The sequence below is a fragment of the Cyprinodon tularosa genome, unplaced genomic scaffold (assembly GCF_016077235.1).
Source record: "Cyprinodon tularosa strain WSP-4 unplaced genomic scaffold, ASM1607723v1 ctg533, whole genome shotgun sequence".
In the NCBI taxonomy this organism is placed as follows: domain Eukaryota; kingdom Metazoa; phylum Chordata; class Actinopteri; order Cyprinodontiformes; family Cyprinodontidae; genus Cyprinodon; species Cyprinodon tularosa.
In genome coordinates, this window is record NW_024039267.1 from 756,600 (window position 1) to 776,293 (window position 19,694).

The window sequence follows — 19,694 nt, forward strand, 5'->3', positions numbered from 1 at the left end:
ACTTATTTAGATGATCCACCCGGAAAAAGAACATCCTCCACTAAACCTTTAATTTATACCAAGCTAAAGAAAATAAGCTAGGATCAGCTTAAACACCACATGCTGAACCAAGCTAGACTAAGCCATGCATGGCTAAGTAAAGCAGGAAACTTGAGCCAAGTTAATGTTGACTAAAGTAGGTGATTCAAATCCTCTTTGGTCACCCTTTGGTTTAAAATAATGTTTTAAATTATTAACATTCAGTCACTTTAATATCAATGGTTTAAACAGTCTCAGTTTCTTGTAAGCCTATGGTTTCTAAAGATAAGATCTCATAGGAATTATGTTTTTTGGTGTTTTTAAAAAGGATCAAACTTCCTGTAAATGTTACCTGGAGATGTGGTGAAAATAAACTAAATGTTTTAACAAAGTTCAACTTTATTTCATTAACCAATTCTATCATTTTACACCAAAGACAAACTGAAAATGTTTCAGATTGAGATTAAAACACTGACTTTATTTCACAGTGTGAGAGTAATACACAAAACAATTTTCAGATATAGATGATACAGATATGACCTGGAATTTGCTGCTCTGTTTATCCATAATAACACATTTACCTTTAAAATGATCTTTTCTTCTGATCAGATCTAATTAGTGTGATGAACGCACAGGGCAGTGGGAACAAACATCACTGCAGCTGTAATGTTGGACCAGCAGCTCTCAGCCTGCAGCTGCAACCTTCCATTGATGGATCCCTTGATTTATATCAACTCTTAACTTGAAAGAGAGCTGCAGGCTAAAAATAGTCATTGCTGCTGAAAAAAGGCACAGAAAAAAGAAACAGTTTTCTTACTTCTTACCTGAAACTGATCTGAATGTTACTTTCAGATAATAAAAACTGCCATGACTTAAAATATAATCATTAAAATACAGATATTATAGGCTAAGAGTGAAGACATTTAGTAGACTAGGAGTTCTTGATTCTATTTAGATTCTATTTTATTGGAGAATGAATAGAAATGCACCATGTGCCATGTTTTATTTCTAGTAATCTGCAGTATCTTTAACTTTATTTTTTATAAACATCACTGACTGCCATTCTGCAGTTACAACCTGCACTGAAGAGCGTTGAATAATGAGAAATCTGATCATACAGATTTATTTAAAAGTTTCCAACACTAATAAGGCTGGATCAAGCTGGGAACTGTACCATTTTGATTTCCATCCATCCATTATCTGTCACGCTTATCCCAAACGGGGTTGCGAGGGGTGCCGGTGTCTATCTCCAGCTGTCTACAGGCGAGAGGCAGGATACACCCTGGACAGGTCACCAGTCCATCGCAGGGCAACACAGAGACAAACAACCATTCACACACACACTCACACCTAAGGAGAGTTTAGAGAAGCCAATTAACCTAACAGTCATGTTTTTGGACTGTGAGAGGAAGCCGGAGTACCTGGGGAGAACCCAGGCATGCTCAGGGAGAACATGCAAACTCCATGCAGAGGGACCCCGGGCCGGTAATCAAATCCGGAACCTTCTTTTTCTTCTAATCACTGAAATTTTTTTAAATAAAATTCAAAAGGTTTGCCTTAGTGTTTTTATCTTAGTGACAAGCTGCTGGTATTTAGCAGTTTTTACCCTTTTCTCTATATAAAACAGCTTCAATCCTAGAGTTTAGACTTCTTTTTACATCTGAATGATTCATAGGAGTTGAAAAAAAGCAACCGGTGAACAAAGAAGGAATCTGATGAACCTTTAGGTCAGCAGAGGAATCCATCACAACCAGTTTAAAGGATGATAACTAGACTGTCTTCTTAAACAAATTAGGCCTTTTTGTTAAATCACTTGCATCAATATAATAACTATAACATTTTCTTAAACATTCATGTCTCTAATAGATTCCTGTTGTTCCCCTTAATCAAATGAGTCACCCTTGATGAGAACAGGGCTGGAATATGAAGCAGATGAAAGGTTTCTGATATTTGTTGCTCTAAAGAAGGAAATTCATCCTCTCTGTGTGAGCTGAAACACTAATCCGTTCCCTTTGTGTTCCCTACATGGGCTTTTAGTTCCTGGTTCTGATCACCAGGAATCCACAGCAGCAGCAGGTCACCAGTCAGTGATGAGTCCACCGGTTCTCCTGGAGGTCGATGGCGGCTGGAGATCCTGTAACCCAAATGGAGCTGGGACTCTGATGTGGTCCAGAGAAGAAGAGGTCCACCGGGTCTCACCGTCAGAGGCGTGACTCACAGGGCAGAGGTCTGAACGCCACCTCCAGGTTCTCCTCCATGATGATGTCAAAGCGGCACATCGCTGGCCTGTTGGAGAAGCGGTTCTAATGTTTAAAACAGCATCTTCTAAACCCACCGATCGGAACAGATTCTATTTTACTTATAGATATATTGTTAAAATATTTGAAGATGTATTAAAAGCAATTTTATCTGCCATCTCACATCCTTTCATTTTAATATGGGTTGGTAGCCATAGCAACCCATACTTTGTATTCTGAATAATGTAGTATTTCTTGCTTTCAGAGGGAAGTTCAGTTAAAACACTAACCCTATGATACAGAATTAGAATCTGGGTATATAATTGCTTGAAATGGTTTTATATCTTCCACCCACGGAACAGCTGATAAAACAAAAATTTTTGCAATTTACAGGAAATCCTTTTGGTGATTATTTCTGTTAAAAGTTCTAAAGCAACAAAATCTGAATTTACTGATAAATGCGAAGATATCCTTGTATGGTATATATCTGAATCAAGGGCTGCAACTAGCGATTATTTTGCAAATCGATTAATCTGTAGATTATTTTTTTAGATTAATCGATTAATAATCAGATAGCTAAAGATTAAAGAAGTCTTTTTATGAAATCAAACCAGGTGAAACTCAAACTTTTTCACTTGAGGAGTTCGGAAAGGAGCATATGGACAAAATAGTTTTTAAAATCTTGAACACTGAAAAAAATAGAAATCTAGATGAGTCATTTTTTTCTTAAACTAAGTTACATTTTCTTGGATTAAGGAGGTGAAACAGACATTTTGCCAATGGAACAAGAGAATTTACACTTAAAATAAGAAAACACAATTGCATTGTCTTATTTCAACTGCATATTATCTAATTATCTTATTTTAAGAGTAAAAATATTCATTCCATTGGTAAACTATGTCATTTACCTTCTCAAATTAAGGATAAATTCACTTAATTTAAGAAATTTTTACTTATTTCGACATCATTTTTCCAGTAAATGCAAAATGTTGGACTTCTTTTTTTACAATTTCAGTATAACTACTGCTCTAAGTGGGTCACTCTGACAGCTAAAGGCATGTTTTAGAGTCTCTATACTCCATTTAACAATCCATTACTATATTGGTTGACGATTATTTGAATAATTAATTAATCATGATTAATTCGATTAATTGTTTCAGCCCTAGTTTTACCCTTCATCTTTTCTTGTAGGTTTTGTAGGTAAGGGGCTTTAAATGTCTAAAGAGAGAGACTGAGGGTGCCTCAGGTGACCTGTCAGGACGCTCCAGAGGCGTGAAGCGAATCCTCAGCAGCCTGATCTTGTAACGAGGGCCGATGATGTTCCCGGTGTTGATCCGCATGGAGATCTTCTGGATGGGCTGCAGGTCCTCATCGAACTGGGCCAGCAGTCGAGTGGAGGTGTACTGTTCGAACCGCAGCAGCTTACTGCCAGACAGGGTCACAGTTAGATTCAAACACCTTTTTCCTCCATTATTGGGAATCCGATCACACAACTAACAAAGTCAGGGTCTGTTAAAAGCTTAAAAACTAATCTTGCTTTGTTTAAGTCTTGTCATGTGGATCAACCCTTTTATTTGAAGTCATTTTATGTCTCAATGTCTTTAAACATTTGAAAACAAAATAAGTAAAAATGTCTTAAATTAAGTGTTTACCCTTAATCTGAATAGGTAAATGAGATAGTTTGCCAATGGAATGAGTATTTCTTTCTCTTAAAATAAGATAATTAGATAATATGCACTTGAAATAAGACAATGCAATTGTATTTTCTTATTTTAAGTTAAATTTGTCTTGTTCCATTAGCAAAATGTCTGTTTTACCTCCCCAATCCAAGAACAAATGCACTTATTTTAAGAAAAAATTACTTATCTGGATTTCAATTTTTTCCAGTGAACATCTGAGTTACTAATAGGAGGTTAAGCCAAAAAACAAAATCAAAGTCTAAAGAAAAGCATTAAACTAATGTAAGACATCCTGATTGACTGTAGATATGGAGCACTTTAAGGAGGTCTGCTTGGAAGAGAACTATAACTAACATGAAGCTGGATCAGGACTTCTGCAGAGCTATGAACTTTAGACCTATCGCAGTAGCCATTAAAGTTTTCCCCACTTTCCTTTTTTAAACATCAACCTTTGTACTAAAATATTCTTTCTGTTCATGATTTGTGAACATTAAGATCTAAAGAGAAGCCCCATCTCTTGGTCAGATGCTGTAATTCAGGGAAAGGGTGGAGTCAGAGTAAAAAATATGCACACTCAGGAGAAGGAGGGGGTCACTCCAGTGGCTGGAAGTTTGCTGCCAGTCGGCTGGAGTTTGACTGGGAAGAACCATTTTGAATGGCTGCTACTGTAAACCTGCTTCCTGTACGTCTAACATTGTAAGTGAAATGAATCAGACTCACTGGTCTATCCGGGCCTCTGTGAAGTTCCTGCCACTGTGCAGATGGATGTAGACGACCCCCCATCTCAGGTACTGGTTCCAAGTCACCATGTCCACTCTGTAGCTCAGCTCTGCCACACACAGGACACAGAGTATTAGCAGTCAACCATAGAAAACCAGCCGGCTCCACAGTGGGGCTTTTGCTCTTTTCATTGCAGTTGGAGTTAAAATTTTTCAGGACTCACTCTGGTAGGGCAGGGAGGCGGTGGTGCTGAAGAATACTTTGGTCTGTCCAAGCTGCACTAGAGCATCTCTCCACTGGCTAAGGTTGTAGCCTGCAGGTAAAAATCAGGGTTAGTTTTAGAGAAGATCTGGACATATTTAACCGTCTTATAAAAATTGAATTCTTGGCCAAGAATGTATGCATCTATTTGATTTTTTTCCCAAAAGCCTCCCAGTGGACCTTTGTATGTCATGGTCTGCAAATGTTTCTGTGTCGTGTTTGGTCTAGGACAGAAGTCACGGATTAGCGGACCGCAGTCCGGATCCGGACCCAACCTGATTTAGAATATTTATAAATTACTGCATGCTATAAGATGACAGTGTCTAACTTCACTTGCACCGCTTCTCATGTTATTATGGTAAAGCCTTCCAGAGCGTCCGGCACCAGGCTGCAGGTGATAAAAATGATCCAATGAGCTGCTGTCAGTCTGGTTTGCCTCTGCTGCTACTTTTAGACACAGCAGGCAAACCTGTGGCAAGCCGGGCGATGGGAAAGAAGGAGAAGATGATGAGAAAAAGAGAGCAGAGAAAGTGTGGACTGCTGGAAGAACTGTGGTGAACTGGTGAAAGAAAAGTGAAATGGTGCTCAAAGATGATCCTGAACGTTTAGAGGATGTTTGGCTCAACCTGCTGCTGTGAAGCAGGATTCTCCACCATGAACAGAATCAAAAATAAACATGGATCCAGGCTCAGAATGAGCTCCTTGATATGTGCTTTAGAATGACTTTGTCCCCATTCAAACCAGGTTTAAAGCCTTGCAGGGCAGCATAAAGCCCACTGCCAACATTAAGACAGAAAATAGAAAGAAAGAAATAACAAATGATCAGTTCAGGTATTTTATACAATCTATAAATCAGGAAATTGTCTATATACCAAACTGAAAGATGGCTGTTCTCTACTTCAAAAACACTTTAGATTTTAAAAAGAAAAAAGTTCTATATTTCATCCTCTACATCCATGCATAAAAAACTCATTTTATTTCAGTGTTAAATTCTGTTTAAAGTAACAGATCATTAAAAATGTCTCCGGACCTTTACTGGTTGATGATTTTCTTTTTTCGGACCCTGCTGATTTTTAATTGGTTACCCCTGGTCTAGGATAACATCTCGTTCCTTACCTGTAATCCAATTTTTCTACTTCTGTGTTTGTTTATTTTTTACTTTGTTTTAAAGCCTGAAAACCACATGAGAATAGACTCTGTAACCTAGAACTATGGAGTATGGAGAGCCGCGCTATTCAAAATCAAATAAATCTGGTAAATAAATAATAATAATAAAGTAAATAAATAAATGTTGACATAGATCAAAAATAAATGCAAGATAAAAATGCTTAAAATATGTATTTAGTTTTGGGTCAATTCTTTATTTCATAGAATATGGATTAATAATTGATCCATAACAGCATTTATTGAAATATTTATTTATCTAATTTTGAAATAAAAATCTCTCTATATAGGACAGGGTCCTTTCAAAATATGTAAAAAAAAAAAAACAAAAAAAAAAAAAAACAGAAAATAAATAAACTTTTAGAAGGCTTTTTCTAGTTTTATCACTATTCAGTTATGAACATGTTTGTTTATAGTAAGAATATTAACTTTTGACTTTTATTCATATTGAATAGCAAGTGATTTAACAAACTGTTGATAATGGGAACAGAAAACAAAAATCAAACCCCTCAGGAGGGTGGAACTTATTGTCTGTTAGGGCCTTATGAATGTCATTGTGTGTTTTGAGTGTTTTAAAGTTAAAAGAAAAAAAACACGTATGTTATTGCAAAAGGGAAAAGCATTTCAGAACCCAGTTCCAAGTTGGGATGATCTTTATTTACATAAATAGCCTGTTTTTCACACCCAAAGATTTTCCATGTTAATTTATTCTTACAAGTTATATTTAAAAAAAATGTTTTAATATATATTTCATTATTAATAATATATATAAAAAAATCTTTAACCACTTATTTCCATTTTTCTTTCTTCATTTTTCTCCCATTTCTCTGAGGCCCCCTATTACCCCAACTTAATAAAAAACACTAACCTATAAAATTTTAGCAATAAAACCATAACCTCTAGTCAGGAGCGGTTTCAAAGGATAGGAGAGAAAGCTTTTGGTTAAAGATAAAGCTGAAGAATGATCCAGACTGACAGCTGAACCAAGAGCTGCTTCCATTTCAGATGTTTAGGATGTTTCACTACAGAGAGGGAAGTCTACACAGATCATTTTAGGCCTGTTCGAGAATATCTAACTAGTGTCCATTTTCAGCCAAAAAATAAAACAACAAAATGCTTGTTTTTGGCTTTTTTTTGCTTGGACCACATTTTGATCTAGCTAGACTTAAAAATGCTTCCTTAGTTTATAAAAAAAAAAAAAAGCTAAACCTTGTCCTCCATGTTTAGACATGAAAAGTCAATTTATTAGAGCTGCCTTTCCTATCAATTACATGATAATATTAAGACTGGCGGAAAGCTTTGGAGTGGCGGCCTAGTGGTTAGGGCATAGAGCATGGAATCCTGAGGTTCTGAGTTCAAGCCTCACTCCCACAGACTGCCACTATGGGTCCCTGAGCAAGACCCTTAACTCCACTGTGCTCCACAGGTGCCGCACAATGGCAGCCTATGGCTCCCCAAGGGATGGGTTAAATGCAGATGTAGATTTCTCCCATTTGAGATCAATAAAGTTCAATTATCATTATTAGGCTGATATTTTTTATGTTCCTTTTTATTTGATCACACTTCATTTCTCAGCCATCACCAGTCAGTCGGGGATTTATGTTGGTTTGGACGTACCGAGCACAGGACAGGAGGCAGGTTTGAAGGCCTCACACTGCAGACACTGTCCGTCCAGGAAGCGGCTGTATGAGGAGCAGGGGTACCCAGTGAGGTGGCAGGTTCGGTTCAGGGAGCACAGGTACAGAAACACAGAGCGCTGGTGGTCGCACACAAAGTAAGATTTACCTGCAGGAGGAGGAGATGGAACTGAGCTGTGCAGAAAAAAAACTTGGTAACTGTGTAAGGATGGATGTTGGAGCTGAGAGGTGATTACCTGAGAAGATGGTTTTGGGGCATCCTGGTTGGTCGGTTCCACCGTTGGCGTAGAAATCAATGTGACCATGAGCTCCTCGGAGTCCGAAAGCTGTTAAAGGAAAAACTGCTCTTCACATGATCGCCTCACTTAAGGATGTACCTACCACTTAATATGCATTTTATTAAAAAATTAACAACAACAGCTTAATATTTTTCTTTTTCCAAAAAAGTTAAAAACAATCCAGTGGACTTTGTTTCCAAGTTTGAAGATGTTTCGCTTCCCATCATTTTTCAATTCAAAATGTCAGAAATAGCATTGACTTTGAGGATTTATACAGTAGCCCAACAAAGCCTTGTTTTTGTTTTGAAAACATGCAAATTGAAACAATGTTTTCTATGTTTTCTAAACAAAAACAAGGTAGTTTTTTTTTACTTTTTTGGAATGACTATGATCTGCATGACTGAGAATCTTCACCAGTTTATTTCTATTTTCTGTCATAGGATCTAAGCACAGAAAAACTCTCCTTCAATAAGAAGAGCAAACTGTCAGAATCTGGACTCACAGTTCATGTCGGTGTGCAGAACGTCCACAAACATGGCGTCAGAGGGGTCCAGCCTCCCCTCTGGTGTGGCGCTGGTGAACATCGGCCCAGCTGGGTCCAGACCTGTAACACAGAATCATCTGATCATCTGAAACGTACAGTAGCTCTCCTGCATATCAGACATTTACTTAGAATAGGAACTTATGGTGAGACATTTTTTCCAATATTATAAAAAACAAAGAAAGGACATTTTGAAGTTTTAAAAATTTGAACCCAAGAAAAAATCATCTATAAAAAGATTTTAAGACCAATTTCTATTGTAATGCATAAATACATGCACAATAGGGTTTAATTTTATAGATTTGATCCTCTACATCCATGCAGAGCAAACTGATTTCTACTGGTTTTCTGCACAGACGGAAAGCAAAGCTGTTCCATCCAGAAGAGAAAGCGGGTGAAATCTGTAAAACTGGATTAGTATAAGATGCAATTGTAAATCTGTCTCTCTCTCTCTTTTTTATATCTGAAAAAAGGAAAAAATAAATCAGACAAAAGGAATTTGGGGGAAAAAAACTACGTTTAGAAAAAAAAACATCTGAAAAATAGCAAAATATAAAATATTGGTTGAGCGTTTGCCCACTTAATAAAGGTTAATATTTTTTAAAATACGTTTATATTTGAGAAGTTTTTGAAGTTTATTTTTTTAATGCATTATTATTTGAAACATATTCTTTGCTTTCAGTAGTACCTGAACAAATTTGTCTTCATAAGAACTCTATTTTGGGGTTTTAAAGCAGCTGTCATTATAAAATGAATTTTCTTATTTTCTCTTTCCTTGATATCAATATATCCCCCCCAGTTCTAATGTAAGGTAAAAACAACAGTATTAAGTCCAGAAGTTTGCAGCAAAATACTGCAGAATTATTAATTGGGTAGAACAATATTTCTTATATCAAAAATCTTTCAAAATGAAAATCTTAAATACTGATAACGATCCCAAATACTGTATATTTATGTTCAGCCTCTCTGAATGAATACATTCTCAGCATCAGACTCCTGGTTGGTGTCTCTACCAGCTTAAATTCTTCTCTGCTAAACATTTTTTAGTCACATTGCATGGATGCAAACTAGCATGTCAGACATTCCTAATTGAGTAAAGACTTTAACTAGGCCACTTTAAGAATACTTTAATTTGATTTAATCAAGTGGTCTTAGATGAAATGCTTGAGGAGTGGTGGTTCCTTCAGCATGTATCAAATAGCTAGTCTTTGTCACCAGCATGCAGCCAGGCTCTACAGAGCTATAATCAACTCATAACCTACCTACACTACCTTGTACATTTTACTTTTTATATATATATATTTTTTTTATCCATATTTTTATCCTAAGTGTATATATTAGTATATTTTTTTGCATGCCTTATGCCCCAGTGTTTTTAGAGATTTTTATAATTTTATTTACTATTTCATATATGTTTCATGTTGCACGATTGTACCATAAAAAATTCCTAGTTGTGAACTCCTTCACTAACAATGGCAATAAACCCGATTCTGATTCTGATTCTGATTCTAATGGAGTTAGTTATAACTTTGACTGTTTGTTAGGAGGCACTTTTTTCTTAGGAGGGGTAACCCTCAACCACAGCGCTATCGAGGGTCAGGAGAAAATAAACATTTATATTTTACATTTAATTCATATGATTAGAAATCAGATTTGAAAATAGTTTTTTATGTGTTTGGTTTTATATGTTTGTTATTGGATACGTTAAACAGAATTCTTATAGAGTAATTGTACTTTTTAATCATTTATTGAATACTGCCATTTGAAAATGTATTTTCAAATTCCAAATTCTAAATTGAAATTTAAAACAATTGTTCTTAATTCTGATTATAAATACCTCTCCTTATCAATAGTATTTTAATTGTTTTCTACCTGTGATGCGACCAATTGTCCCCTTCAGGTTCGCTCCAACGAATCCAGCCAGGTGAGCTCCCAGGCTGACTCCGATGAGATGGATGGAGCTCAGGGAGGCTCCTTCCTCCTGCAACATTAGTTTTAAATGTTACTTAGAGCTAACAGAATAGATTTTCTTCCTGCTGTTAATACATATGTGGGTTTCCCTATTTACTCATGGAATTGAAGTTTGATCTCCTTGTTAGCATCTTAACAGCTGAAAACATTCAGTTCCAGCATCTCCAATGAAATATTTGAACTTTATCAGCCTTAGAGGACACTTTGAGCACATCTATTGATTAATTGATTGACTTTATTGATCTAACAGTGAAGGAATTTACTCGTTACATCAGCTCGAATAGTGAAAGGAGAAGAAGAAGGTGCCAAAAGAAGAAAAAGGTGCATGGGTTATATACAGTATACACAGTATACTTGTTTTTGTTAATGTCTCACCTATGGGGTGAGTAGTAGCGAGTAACATTAACTCAGTTATGTTAACTTGACTAACAATGTGAAAATAATTTACTTTTAGGAGTAGTTTTACTGTTACATACTTCTAACTTTTACATGAGTAATACTCTTGTAAAGCATCACTACTCCTTCTTTTGTTAAATATACTCTGTCCTCTGTTAATAATCAGAACTAATCCAAAATAAGGTAAACAGTAGATAGTAACAGTGGAAGTTCATTATTCTGTCCTAACTAATATTGTATACTGGCGGTTTTCAAAGTGTGAGGCGCTAGAGCACTTTAGGGGAGGCGCGGTGCGAGGGAAAAAATAAACCGGAAAAGAAGCCATCTGCTTGCTGTCTACTGATGTGAGAGCAAGAATGGACACATTTTTAGTAAAGAAAAAGGCAGGGGAGACAAGCTCTAGCGTAAGTAGAAAAAAGAGAAAGTTTGACCAAACATTAAACTACAATTCTCAGATGTAACGTTTGTTTGTTTGAGAAAACAGTTGAAAAGTGAGTCATTTAAAAAAAAGGAAAAAAGGGCGTATTTGCCATACAATGGCCCCGATAAAATAATAAAAATGGGAGGAAATGTTTTAAAATGTTCATGTGTTAAATTTCATTCAGATAGTGTCATTTTAAAAGATGAGATGGTTCTAAAATAAAAGCAATTACAAGGTGTTTTGTAGTGGCATTTGTTCGTGTGTGTGTGTGGTGGGGGGGGGGGGCGCAGCGGGCGTAGTGCTCCCTGGAGGGGGGCTCATCCTTTCATACTTTGAAAACCCCTGTTGTATACAGTTTTCATTGTAAGGATTGTTTTCTAAGTTTTATGCTGACAAAAATTGGTAAAAGTATTTCTTCTGTAGGAAATACTTTTATATTCATGATATTTATTTGGATTTTTAGTGGTTTTGGTTCTGTTTAAGTTTTATCTCTGATTTTTTATTGGTTTTATTTCCATCTTGTTTTATTCTAGTGAATTTTGATTGTATTTAAGTTCTTCTTGTTTGCCATCTGTTGCCATCTTTTTACAGTCTCCTTCTCCTAGCTCCCCTCTAGACTCCTCTGTCCACACCTGCTCCCAATCTGCTGATTAGCCTGGTCTTTGTTTCTGTCTCCCATATATTCTCCTCTTGTTCAGTTACTGTTGCTGGTTCATTGTAATTTTATCCCCCTTCATGTAAGTTTTTTCTAGATTTAGGTATATTTTGGACATTGTGGATTTTGTTAGTTTGGATTCTGCTTCAGTTATCACCTTTGTTATTAAACTTGCAAGAAACCACCTCTGTTCAGTCCCTGCATTTGGGTCCTCTTCAAACCTCCACCCAACCTTACAGTATTATTTAGGCATTTGAGTCTTTAAAATGCCAGAACTGTTTGCCAGCATAATTCTGTACTGACTCTCGAAGGAGGTGGTCGCATTTTCCTGCTTCTCCTGCACCTCCCTGCTCTGTCCCTGCTTTGTTGTGTCTTGTCTTTTCTGAGCTCTCTCTTCATATCCCCTGAACTGAAACAATGGATCTGGTCAGCTGGTCTCTCAATGCAATTGATCAAATTTATTCAACTGAAAGACAGGGAAAAGGGGACCCGTCCCGTCCAGCTGGGACATACTTCGTGGGAAATACCATGGACTCCTGGAAGGCTTGGAGGATGGTGTGCTTTACAATGCTGTCAGTGGAGGATACCGAAGATGTATGGATTTTTGGTTTTATGATACTCTGATTTCTCCTGTTTGGATTTGGAGGATACCTGATGAATCTACATTACAGAGGATGTCGGCAGCAATTTGGGCATTGATCAGGCTGCCGCCAGCGGTTGACGCCCTCACAAAGGCTGTGAACGAACAAGATCGGGAGGAGAGCTGTATGCTGGGTGCGATTGAACGCAGGCTGGCTGCAGTGGTTGAACTCAAAGATGATATGGGATAATATCTTGGATGTGCACGCTCGCTTCAAGGCGGAAAAGCCCAACAAATTTGGAATATTACACTCGCCACGTAGACCAACAAGAAAAGACTCAAGGCTGATGGAAAACTCCTGTGCAACATGCCCTCAAAACAATAAGTGTTATTCTGGATTCGGCCTCCCCTCTTATAAAAGTCTCCCCTGGATGTTATGGTGAAAGGGCACAGAAGAACTGCTCGCCCCCTTCCCTACCCTCAAACATCTTTAGATGCGCCCAGAACTGTTGATAAACTTCCATCTCATCAAGGACAATGGCCTGTGGACAGCGTTCATGGACATGTTGAAAGCACTCATCATACACACACAACTAATGTCTCAAATGTCAGATTGACTTCATGTGACCGCCTGCGATGTGACCCTCTGCTGAAATGTCTCGTGTTACATGTGCTTTTCTTGTGCTGAGGTTTTTTTTAATATCTCAAACTGTATCGTGTCAAGGATAAAGTATAAAATATGCTTTTGTTCTCCTTTCTTTCCCAATGTGGCTCCTATCTTTCCACAGAGATAAAGGAAGCACTATAGGTACCCATAAGAATGCGCCAAAGGCAGCTTTCTGCGGCACACATGGCCTCAGTGAAACCATTCCCCCTCTCAGCCCCCCCACCCCACCCCAATGTATGGATATTTTTTCATGAAAGCTTTTTCCTGAAGCTGAAATCTTGATTGCAATGTAAATTGTAGTTGACAATAAAGTTGATTGATTGACTGATTGATTGATTGATCATTTATTAACATTAAATCTGATGTTGTTATCCAACAGTTACTCAGTGCTCAAGTAGCTTTTTTACCGAAATATTTTTTTTTACCTGAATATACTATTGCTGCTGTTTTTATTGCTTTTATTATAATGTCTATACTTTATATTTATCTTATCTTCTTTTACATGTTCAATGTTAAATATTGAATGTTAACATTAAATGTCATATGTTATTTGTACTGTATTTATTATTGACCACTTGTTGGTGGTTACCAGTCTATCACTGTTACCTGTCATGTCCTGCACTTTATGTCAGTCTGTAAATGTCAGTCTTGTATATTTCTTGTATATTTCTAGAGAGAAAACGTAATTTCATTTCCCTTGTATGTCTTGTACATATGAAGAAAGTGACAATAAAATCTGACTTGACTTGACTATAACTTGAGTAACAAAATGTAGTAGTGCTGGTCTTACTGGAGTTTAGTTTTTGGTTTTTGGGTATTCTACCCACCTCTGCTCACCTGCATAGTCTTGATGAAGCCCGTCAGGTTCAGAGCGGCCTCTCTGGTGTAAGTCACAGCAGTGAAGTAGTTGAGGTTGGCTGCTCCTCTGTTCCAGTCCACCACGATGATGTTCATGTCCTCCTGCTCGGCCAGCAGGTGCACTATGTGGTTGATCCAGATAGGGGGCGCTCCGGTGGGCCTGTAGCCATGGATGACGAAGGCGGTGGGACGGCGGAGGTCCAGCAGCGGCTGGGAGGACAGGTGGTGGTGGTTGAGCTCTCTGCCACAGTCCAGGTTAGAGCGGGTGTAGAGCAGCAGGCGGACGTAAAGACTGGTTCCCATGAAGCAGTGGGAAAGGTCCAGGTCGGTGAAGTTGTCGCAGGCCTCCTCTGTCCCGCTCTCTGTCTGACCTGGACACACATCATAGAAGACACTTGACTCCTGTTTGGCTGTGGCACCATCCTGGAGAGAAATATCAGCTGTGCTGCTGCCATCAACAACTTTGTTTATAGATGTTGGAGATTGGCCTGTTTTTCAGTTTAGTCTTGTTTCTCTGACTGTGACTAACTGGGTGTGCTCTCTTCATCATCTGACAAAGGAGCTGGCTCAGAGATAGTATGCCTGGCTGTGTGTTTACTGGATAGGGCCGCCTGTGGAGCTGGTTGACAGTTGCCTTTTTTGCTTCTGTCTCCTTGAACCCCAGTCGGCCTCAGCAGATGGCCGCTCACACTGAGCCTGGTTCTGCTGGAAGTTACTTCCTGTTAAAACTGAGTTTTTTTCTCTCCACTGTCGCTAAAAACATGCTTAGTGTGAGGGATTTCCTTCAAGTAAATGAGTCGATGCAATCAACTGGTTTTCCTTAGATAGAAAACCTTTAATCAATTTGACTGGATGATCTGGTTGGATTGTAAAGTGCCTTGAGATGACATGTGTTGTGAATTGGCGCTATAGAAATAAACTGAATTGAATTGACTCCAGATGGGATCATATTATTTAGAGTAAAAGTACGGTAGGTGTCACACTAACACATTACATCATGTTCAATATTCAAATTATTTTTCTTTTGGTCTTGTATTTCATCTTTATAATCTTATTTCACCCTTGTCAGAAAAACAACATTTACAGAAATAAATGCCAAACATCACTTACTGTGATCTGCAGCTTTTCCAGCCCTGCACAGATGGAGATTAGCTCACCACAGCATGCCAAATCCTTAAACTATCCACGAAAGGTGGAGCTGAAACCTGCCTTTTTAATCTTTCAGCTAAAACCTTTTAGACCACAAGGGGGCGCTCTAAGACTGTATTAAAAGCATAAAACATACACGAAAAGAGACTTAGATGTTCATTAAACATGGACAAAGTTTTTAAAGACTTGATTAGTATTTTCATAATAAATGAAAAAGGAACACAAGAGACGCTGGGGCACAAAAAATATATAAATGAACAGAATGATTTACCAAGAACAGTTTAGAAATTAAGCTCCACAACCAGTTAGTTTCTGGATCACATCTAATAGCTATTATAAGTCTGAATGTTTGACTACTAGTCTATTTTCTGCTTCTGGTAACGAAGTGAAAAAAATCAGAGCTTGAGGCATGGTGGCCTCTTATGGATTGAAATGTGTTTCATTATTGTTGAAAACAAATTCATCCTACTCTACCAGTCAGTAGCCTTCACTTTTAGTGACGATTTATAAAAAATTGCAATGGAATCTGACAAATATTAAAGCCTTCTTTTGGATGAGGAATTACATCTGGCTTAATTGGATTTAATTGAGTCCTGGCATTATCCATTTAGTGAGCAGGGAAGCCAGGGAGTCCCTGATGATCTCAGGATTACTGATCCGATAAACAGAGGCTGTCTTCATGCAACACCAGAGAGCTCCAATGTGTGGCCATTATTACAAAGACAAAAAATGTAATTACTTAAATATATAGAGAATAAAGGACATATAAAATCCAGTGAGCATTTGTTCATTATAGTATATGTGTTCATTATAATGTTTCAGGTTTTACAGAAGATCAACAGGAAACTGAGTTTTGAATAAAAAAAGATAAAAGAACAACAAAAAATCAGGATAAAAATAACAATTCTTTGAAATTTTCTGTCTGTTTCTGATTTGGGTAAAAACCAAAATAAAATTATGATTTTAGTTGATAGTTTTGTTTCCTTTAGGACCTCAGCTTTATTCCTTTAGGCCTTAATTGATGGATCACTAGTTTAGTTTTATCATTAGTGAGTTGTTCAGTGCTATCCTGAAGAATTCACATTTCATGAAGCCATCGCTTTGATTTTAAGTTGCTCCATAAAAAGCAGAAGAAAACTAAAAGTTTAGCTTAAAGATGGGAAAGAGATTGTTCTGGCCACCAAGGTAAAATATAGGATGCAAATGAAGAAACAAATTTAGATTCATTTTAAAAGAAATACTAAATTAATTAATTTTGCTTTCCTTTTCCTGAAAGAATTTAATCCCTGAATGTTTCTGGCATATTTGTCCTAATCTGAGTTAGTCAGGTCTGTGTCTGATTATCTCCTGTCTGTTATTCCTGCTATGCTTCCTGCTTCACTATGTCAGCCAGGCCTCAACATCTTCCACTGGCGGACAAGGAAAAGTGTGTTTAAAGGCTGATGGTACCATCTGTTTCCATATAGAGGTCCCAAACTCAAACAAACAACAATATACAAACATTAAAAAGCTAATGAAGCTGGAGGTTTGAAGGTATCCCAATGGAATCCAAACTCATATCCAACATTGCTGTTAAACATAGACAGCCATAGTGCAGCGATAAAACAATTTATTCTGCAATTCTTCCTAATTCTCTCTAAACCCTCATCTGTTTGGTGTTTTTGATTTATAGAAATACATTTCTATTGTCAACTTTTGCTGTTTGGAAGAGGAAAAAAATATTTTTTTCAGTTTGAAATCTATTTATTTCTAACATTTTGTGCATAATGAATGAATCCTAAGAGGGGAAATGCAGTGGAGCTAAAAGTAGGACGTCAGACGTGTCCTTGATTCCCTTCTGTCCCAACCGTCAGTCCACTCATCAATCTACCCATGAATTAGTCAAATCTGGAGAATAAACATTGCTTTACGCTTTTAAAACTTTGTAATTTTAAAATTTGTGACACATACTCGATACTGTTTGAATAAATTAAAAAGAGAGAAAAGTATGGCGTGAACTTTGTACTGTTATTTTTGCAACTAATGAACACGTTTGGTAAATGGAAATAAAAAAATAAAAAAAGAATATAATCCAGAAATGAAACTTTAGAAAATGTCACAAAAAAGTTTTGAGACTAAGTTCTTAGATTATATATTTTGTTTATATTTTTCTGTCATTTGCATTTACATTTTTTTTTCATTGTTCACTTTTTTTTTTGTTAGAATTAAATTTTTCAAATTTCTCTTCCTAAGTCCGAGTTTTAAGAATTGCATTCCTTTCAAATAGTTTTTCAGAGATCCCATTCTCATCAGTTCTGGGGGCGGGCTTTCCTCTAGGGGGAGGAACAAACACAGATTTCAATTTCTATTCTATTCATTTTACTTAAGAGCAAGCGTTTATATTGGGCTTGAAATGTAAAGAATGTGTTTTACAAAATGTGATTGGAAAATAGCTCAAACTGCATTTCATAAAACTCAATCTGTAAAAGAAAGATTAAAACAAATCTAATTTGATAATTTAAAATCTGTAAGAACATATAAATAAATGAAAGGCCCACCCTTTAAGCTCAAACTGCTCAAACACAGTTAATAAAGGAAAGATTTCTGATTTTTCAAGCTTTTATTTCTGGATTGCACATTTTTTATTTCCATTTCCAAAAGATGGTCTTTGCGCGCAACAATAATGGAACAAAATTAACAACATGGAAAGGGTTTAACTGGTTTTCCAACAGGAAACTAGAGGCCTAAAATGTTAAATTTGAAGTCCAAGTGTCAAGTTGGAATAAAAGAAGAAACATTTAAGGTTGAATTGCAAAGTTAAGGTTTTCACATTTAATCCAACCTAAGATTCAAAATGCTGCCTATCAATAACCATGTGTAAAATGCAGTCAGAAAGGAATTTTCTCCACTTCTATAACTTCTTTTATCACATTAAGTCACTGAAATGCAGGGAAACATTTGTTTTTGGTTCCTGTTGTTAGTTACTTTTGCATCTGAACTCTTAGCTCCAAAAGTTTGTTGGCCTTTAGGTTTAACATGATTAAATTAATCCTACGTCACTCATCAAATCCAAGCAAACTGAACACCTCCTGACATCCTTAGTAACCCTCAGTTTTAGCTTCCTGGTTCTAAATTAGAATAATTAATTAAGATCAAACTATCGGACGTTTAATTGAGACTGCGTTGGACTTTTAATCTTCCTCTTTGTTTCTGCATTAAGTCACTTCAAATTCAAACAACTCAAATTATTGTTGCAGCTGGTTTATCTTTGTGGGTTTGTGTGAAGATCTATTCTACCGTATTACACCTAGAAGAGACGCAACGACTCTGCTGGATCGTTTAGCCTCAGATGATGGGGACATTTGGTTCTACCTGCTCTACATGTAGAACACAGAAGTGCGACACTGGCCTCAATAGGATCAAGCAGCTATAAAAAAACACCTCATCCCGTCACCACCTGCCCCTTCATGCAAACAGCCGCTGATTACAGCTACCTGTTGAACAGTGAGGCTGGGGTCAAAGGTGGGACAGGGGTCCAATCCACAGCAGACAGACAGCAGACTGAGTCTGACCTGCAGCCTCCAGACACCAACACAATCATCTGATTCCCACCAAACAGATGGAGAGGCCCAAAATAAACGGTTTTTCCCACTAAGCCTTGTCGACATGCTCTACTTATCTCTATTTATAAGTTCAACAGTTAGTTTTCTCTCTGAATGGAGGTAAGATCAGCCTAAAAGCTGCAGGGTTGTGCAGAGGAGGAACTGTGTTTGCAGTGTTGGGGTTTCTCACCTTTGCAGAACATAAGGAGTCCCAGCAGAGCCAGAAGTCCGTGGAGCAACATGGTTCCTGTAGTTTACAGAGACGCAGCAGTCCAGAGAAGGAGAGGATCTGACAGGAGGAGCATCTGAATGCAGACTGAGGGAGGGACTGGATGGAGCAGGGAGGTTAGATGGGAGTGTTAAGAGAGGGGAGGGAAGGAAAAGAGGAGGCACTGAAGGGATGTGTTTCTAGAACACTGGACAAGGTCCAGTTTTAACCCCTTGAAGCCTGAATGGATATACATCAACTCTCAACTCAAACTTTATTTATAAGCATATTTAAAACAACCAAGGTTGACCAAAGTGCTGTACAGGAATCAAAGTTAAGCAACATAAGATAAAAACTGGAGGCTAAAACAATTAAACACATTACAAAAAGAAAAATTTAATGGAGATAAAATATAGTAGGATAAATGTCACGATTTGGTGGTGTTGGTAGAGGACCCAAATGCAGAGACGAGTTGGTTGAGATGAATTTAAGTGTTTTAATGGGTTTTCAGGTTCTGAGGCAGGAGGTAAACAGGCTCAGAGGCAGGAGTCAAAAAATCCAACAAAAATATCTTCAGAACCAGAATCTAGGAGACATCAGGGAAAAACCAAAACTAAGAACCAGGAAGAGACAAGGAAAGACGACAGAGAACTGACCAGAGGTTTGATGAAGA

The 19,694-nt window shown here is 37.4% G+C and overlaps 1 protein-coding gene across 1 annotated transcript; it reads right to left on the reverse strand.

Annotated features, from left to right (window-relative positions):
* Window positions 1-1,427: 1,427 nt before the first annotated feature.
* On the reverse strand, window positions 1,428-19,155 carry lipib (lipase, member Ib). The gene is made up of 10 exons (XM_038304381.1): window positions 19,004-19,155; window positions 14,063-14,454; window positions 10,408-10,516; window positions 8,497-8,598; window positions 7,953-8,042; window positions 7,697-7,864; window positions 4,878-4,967; window positions 4,655-4,763; window positions 3,507-3,680; window positions 1,428-2,304 (listed from the first exon to the last, which is right to left on the reverse strand). The coding sequence occupies exons 1-10, from the start codon at window positions 19,053-19,055 to the stop codon at window positions 2,220-2,222; spliced, it is 1,371 nt and encodes a 456-aa protein (XP_038160309.1). The 5' UTR covers window positions 19,056-19,155; the 3' UTR covers window positions 1,428-2,219.
* Between the last annotated feature and the right edge of the window lie 539 nt (window positions 19,156-19,694).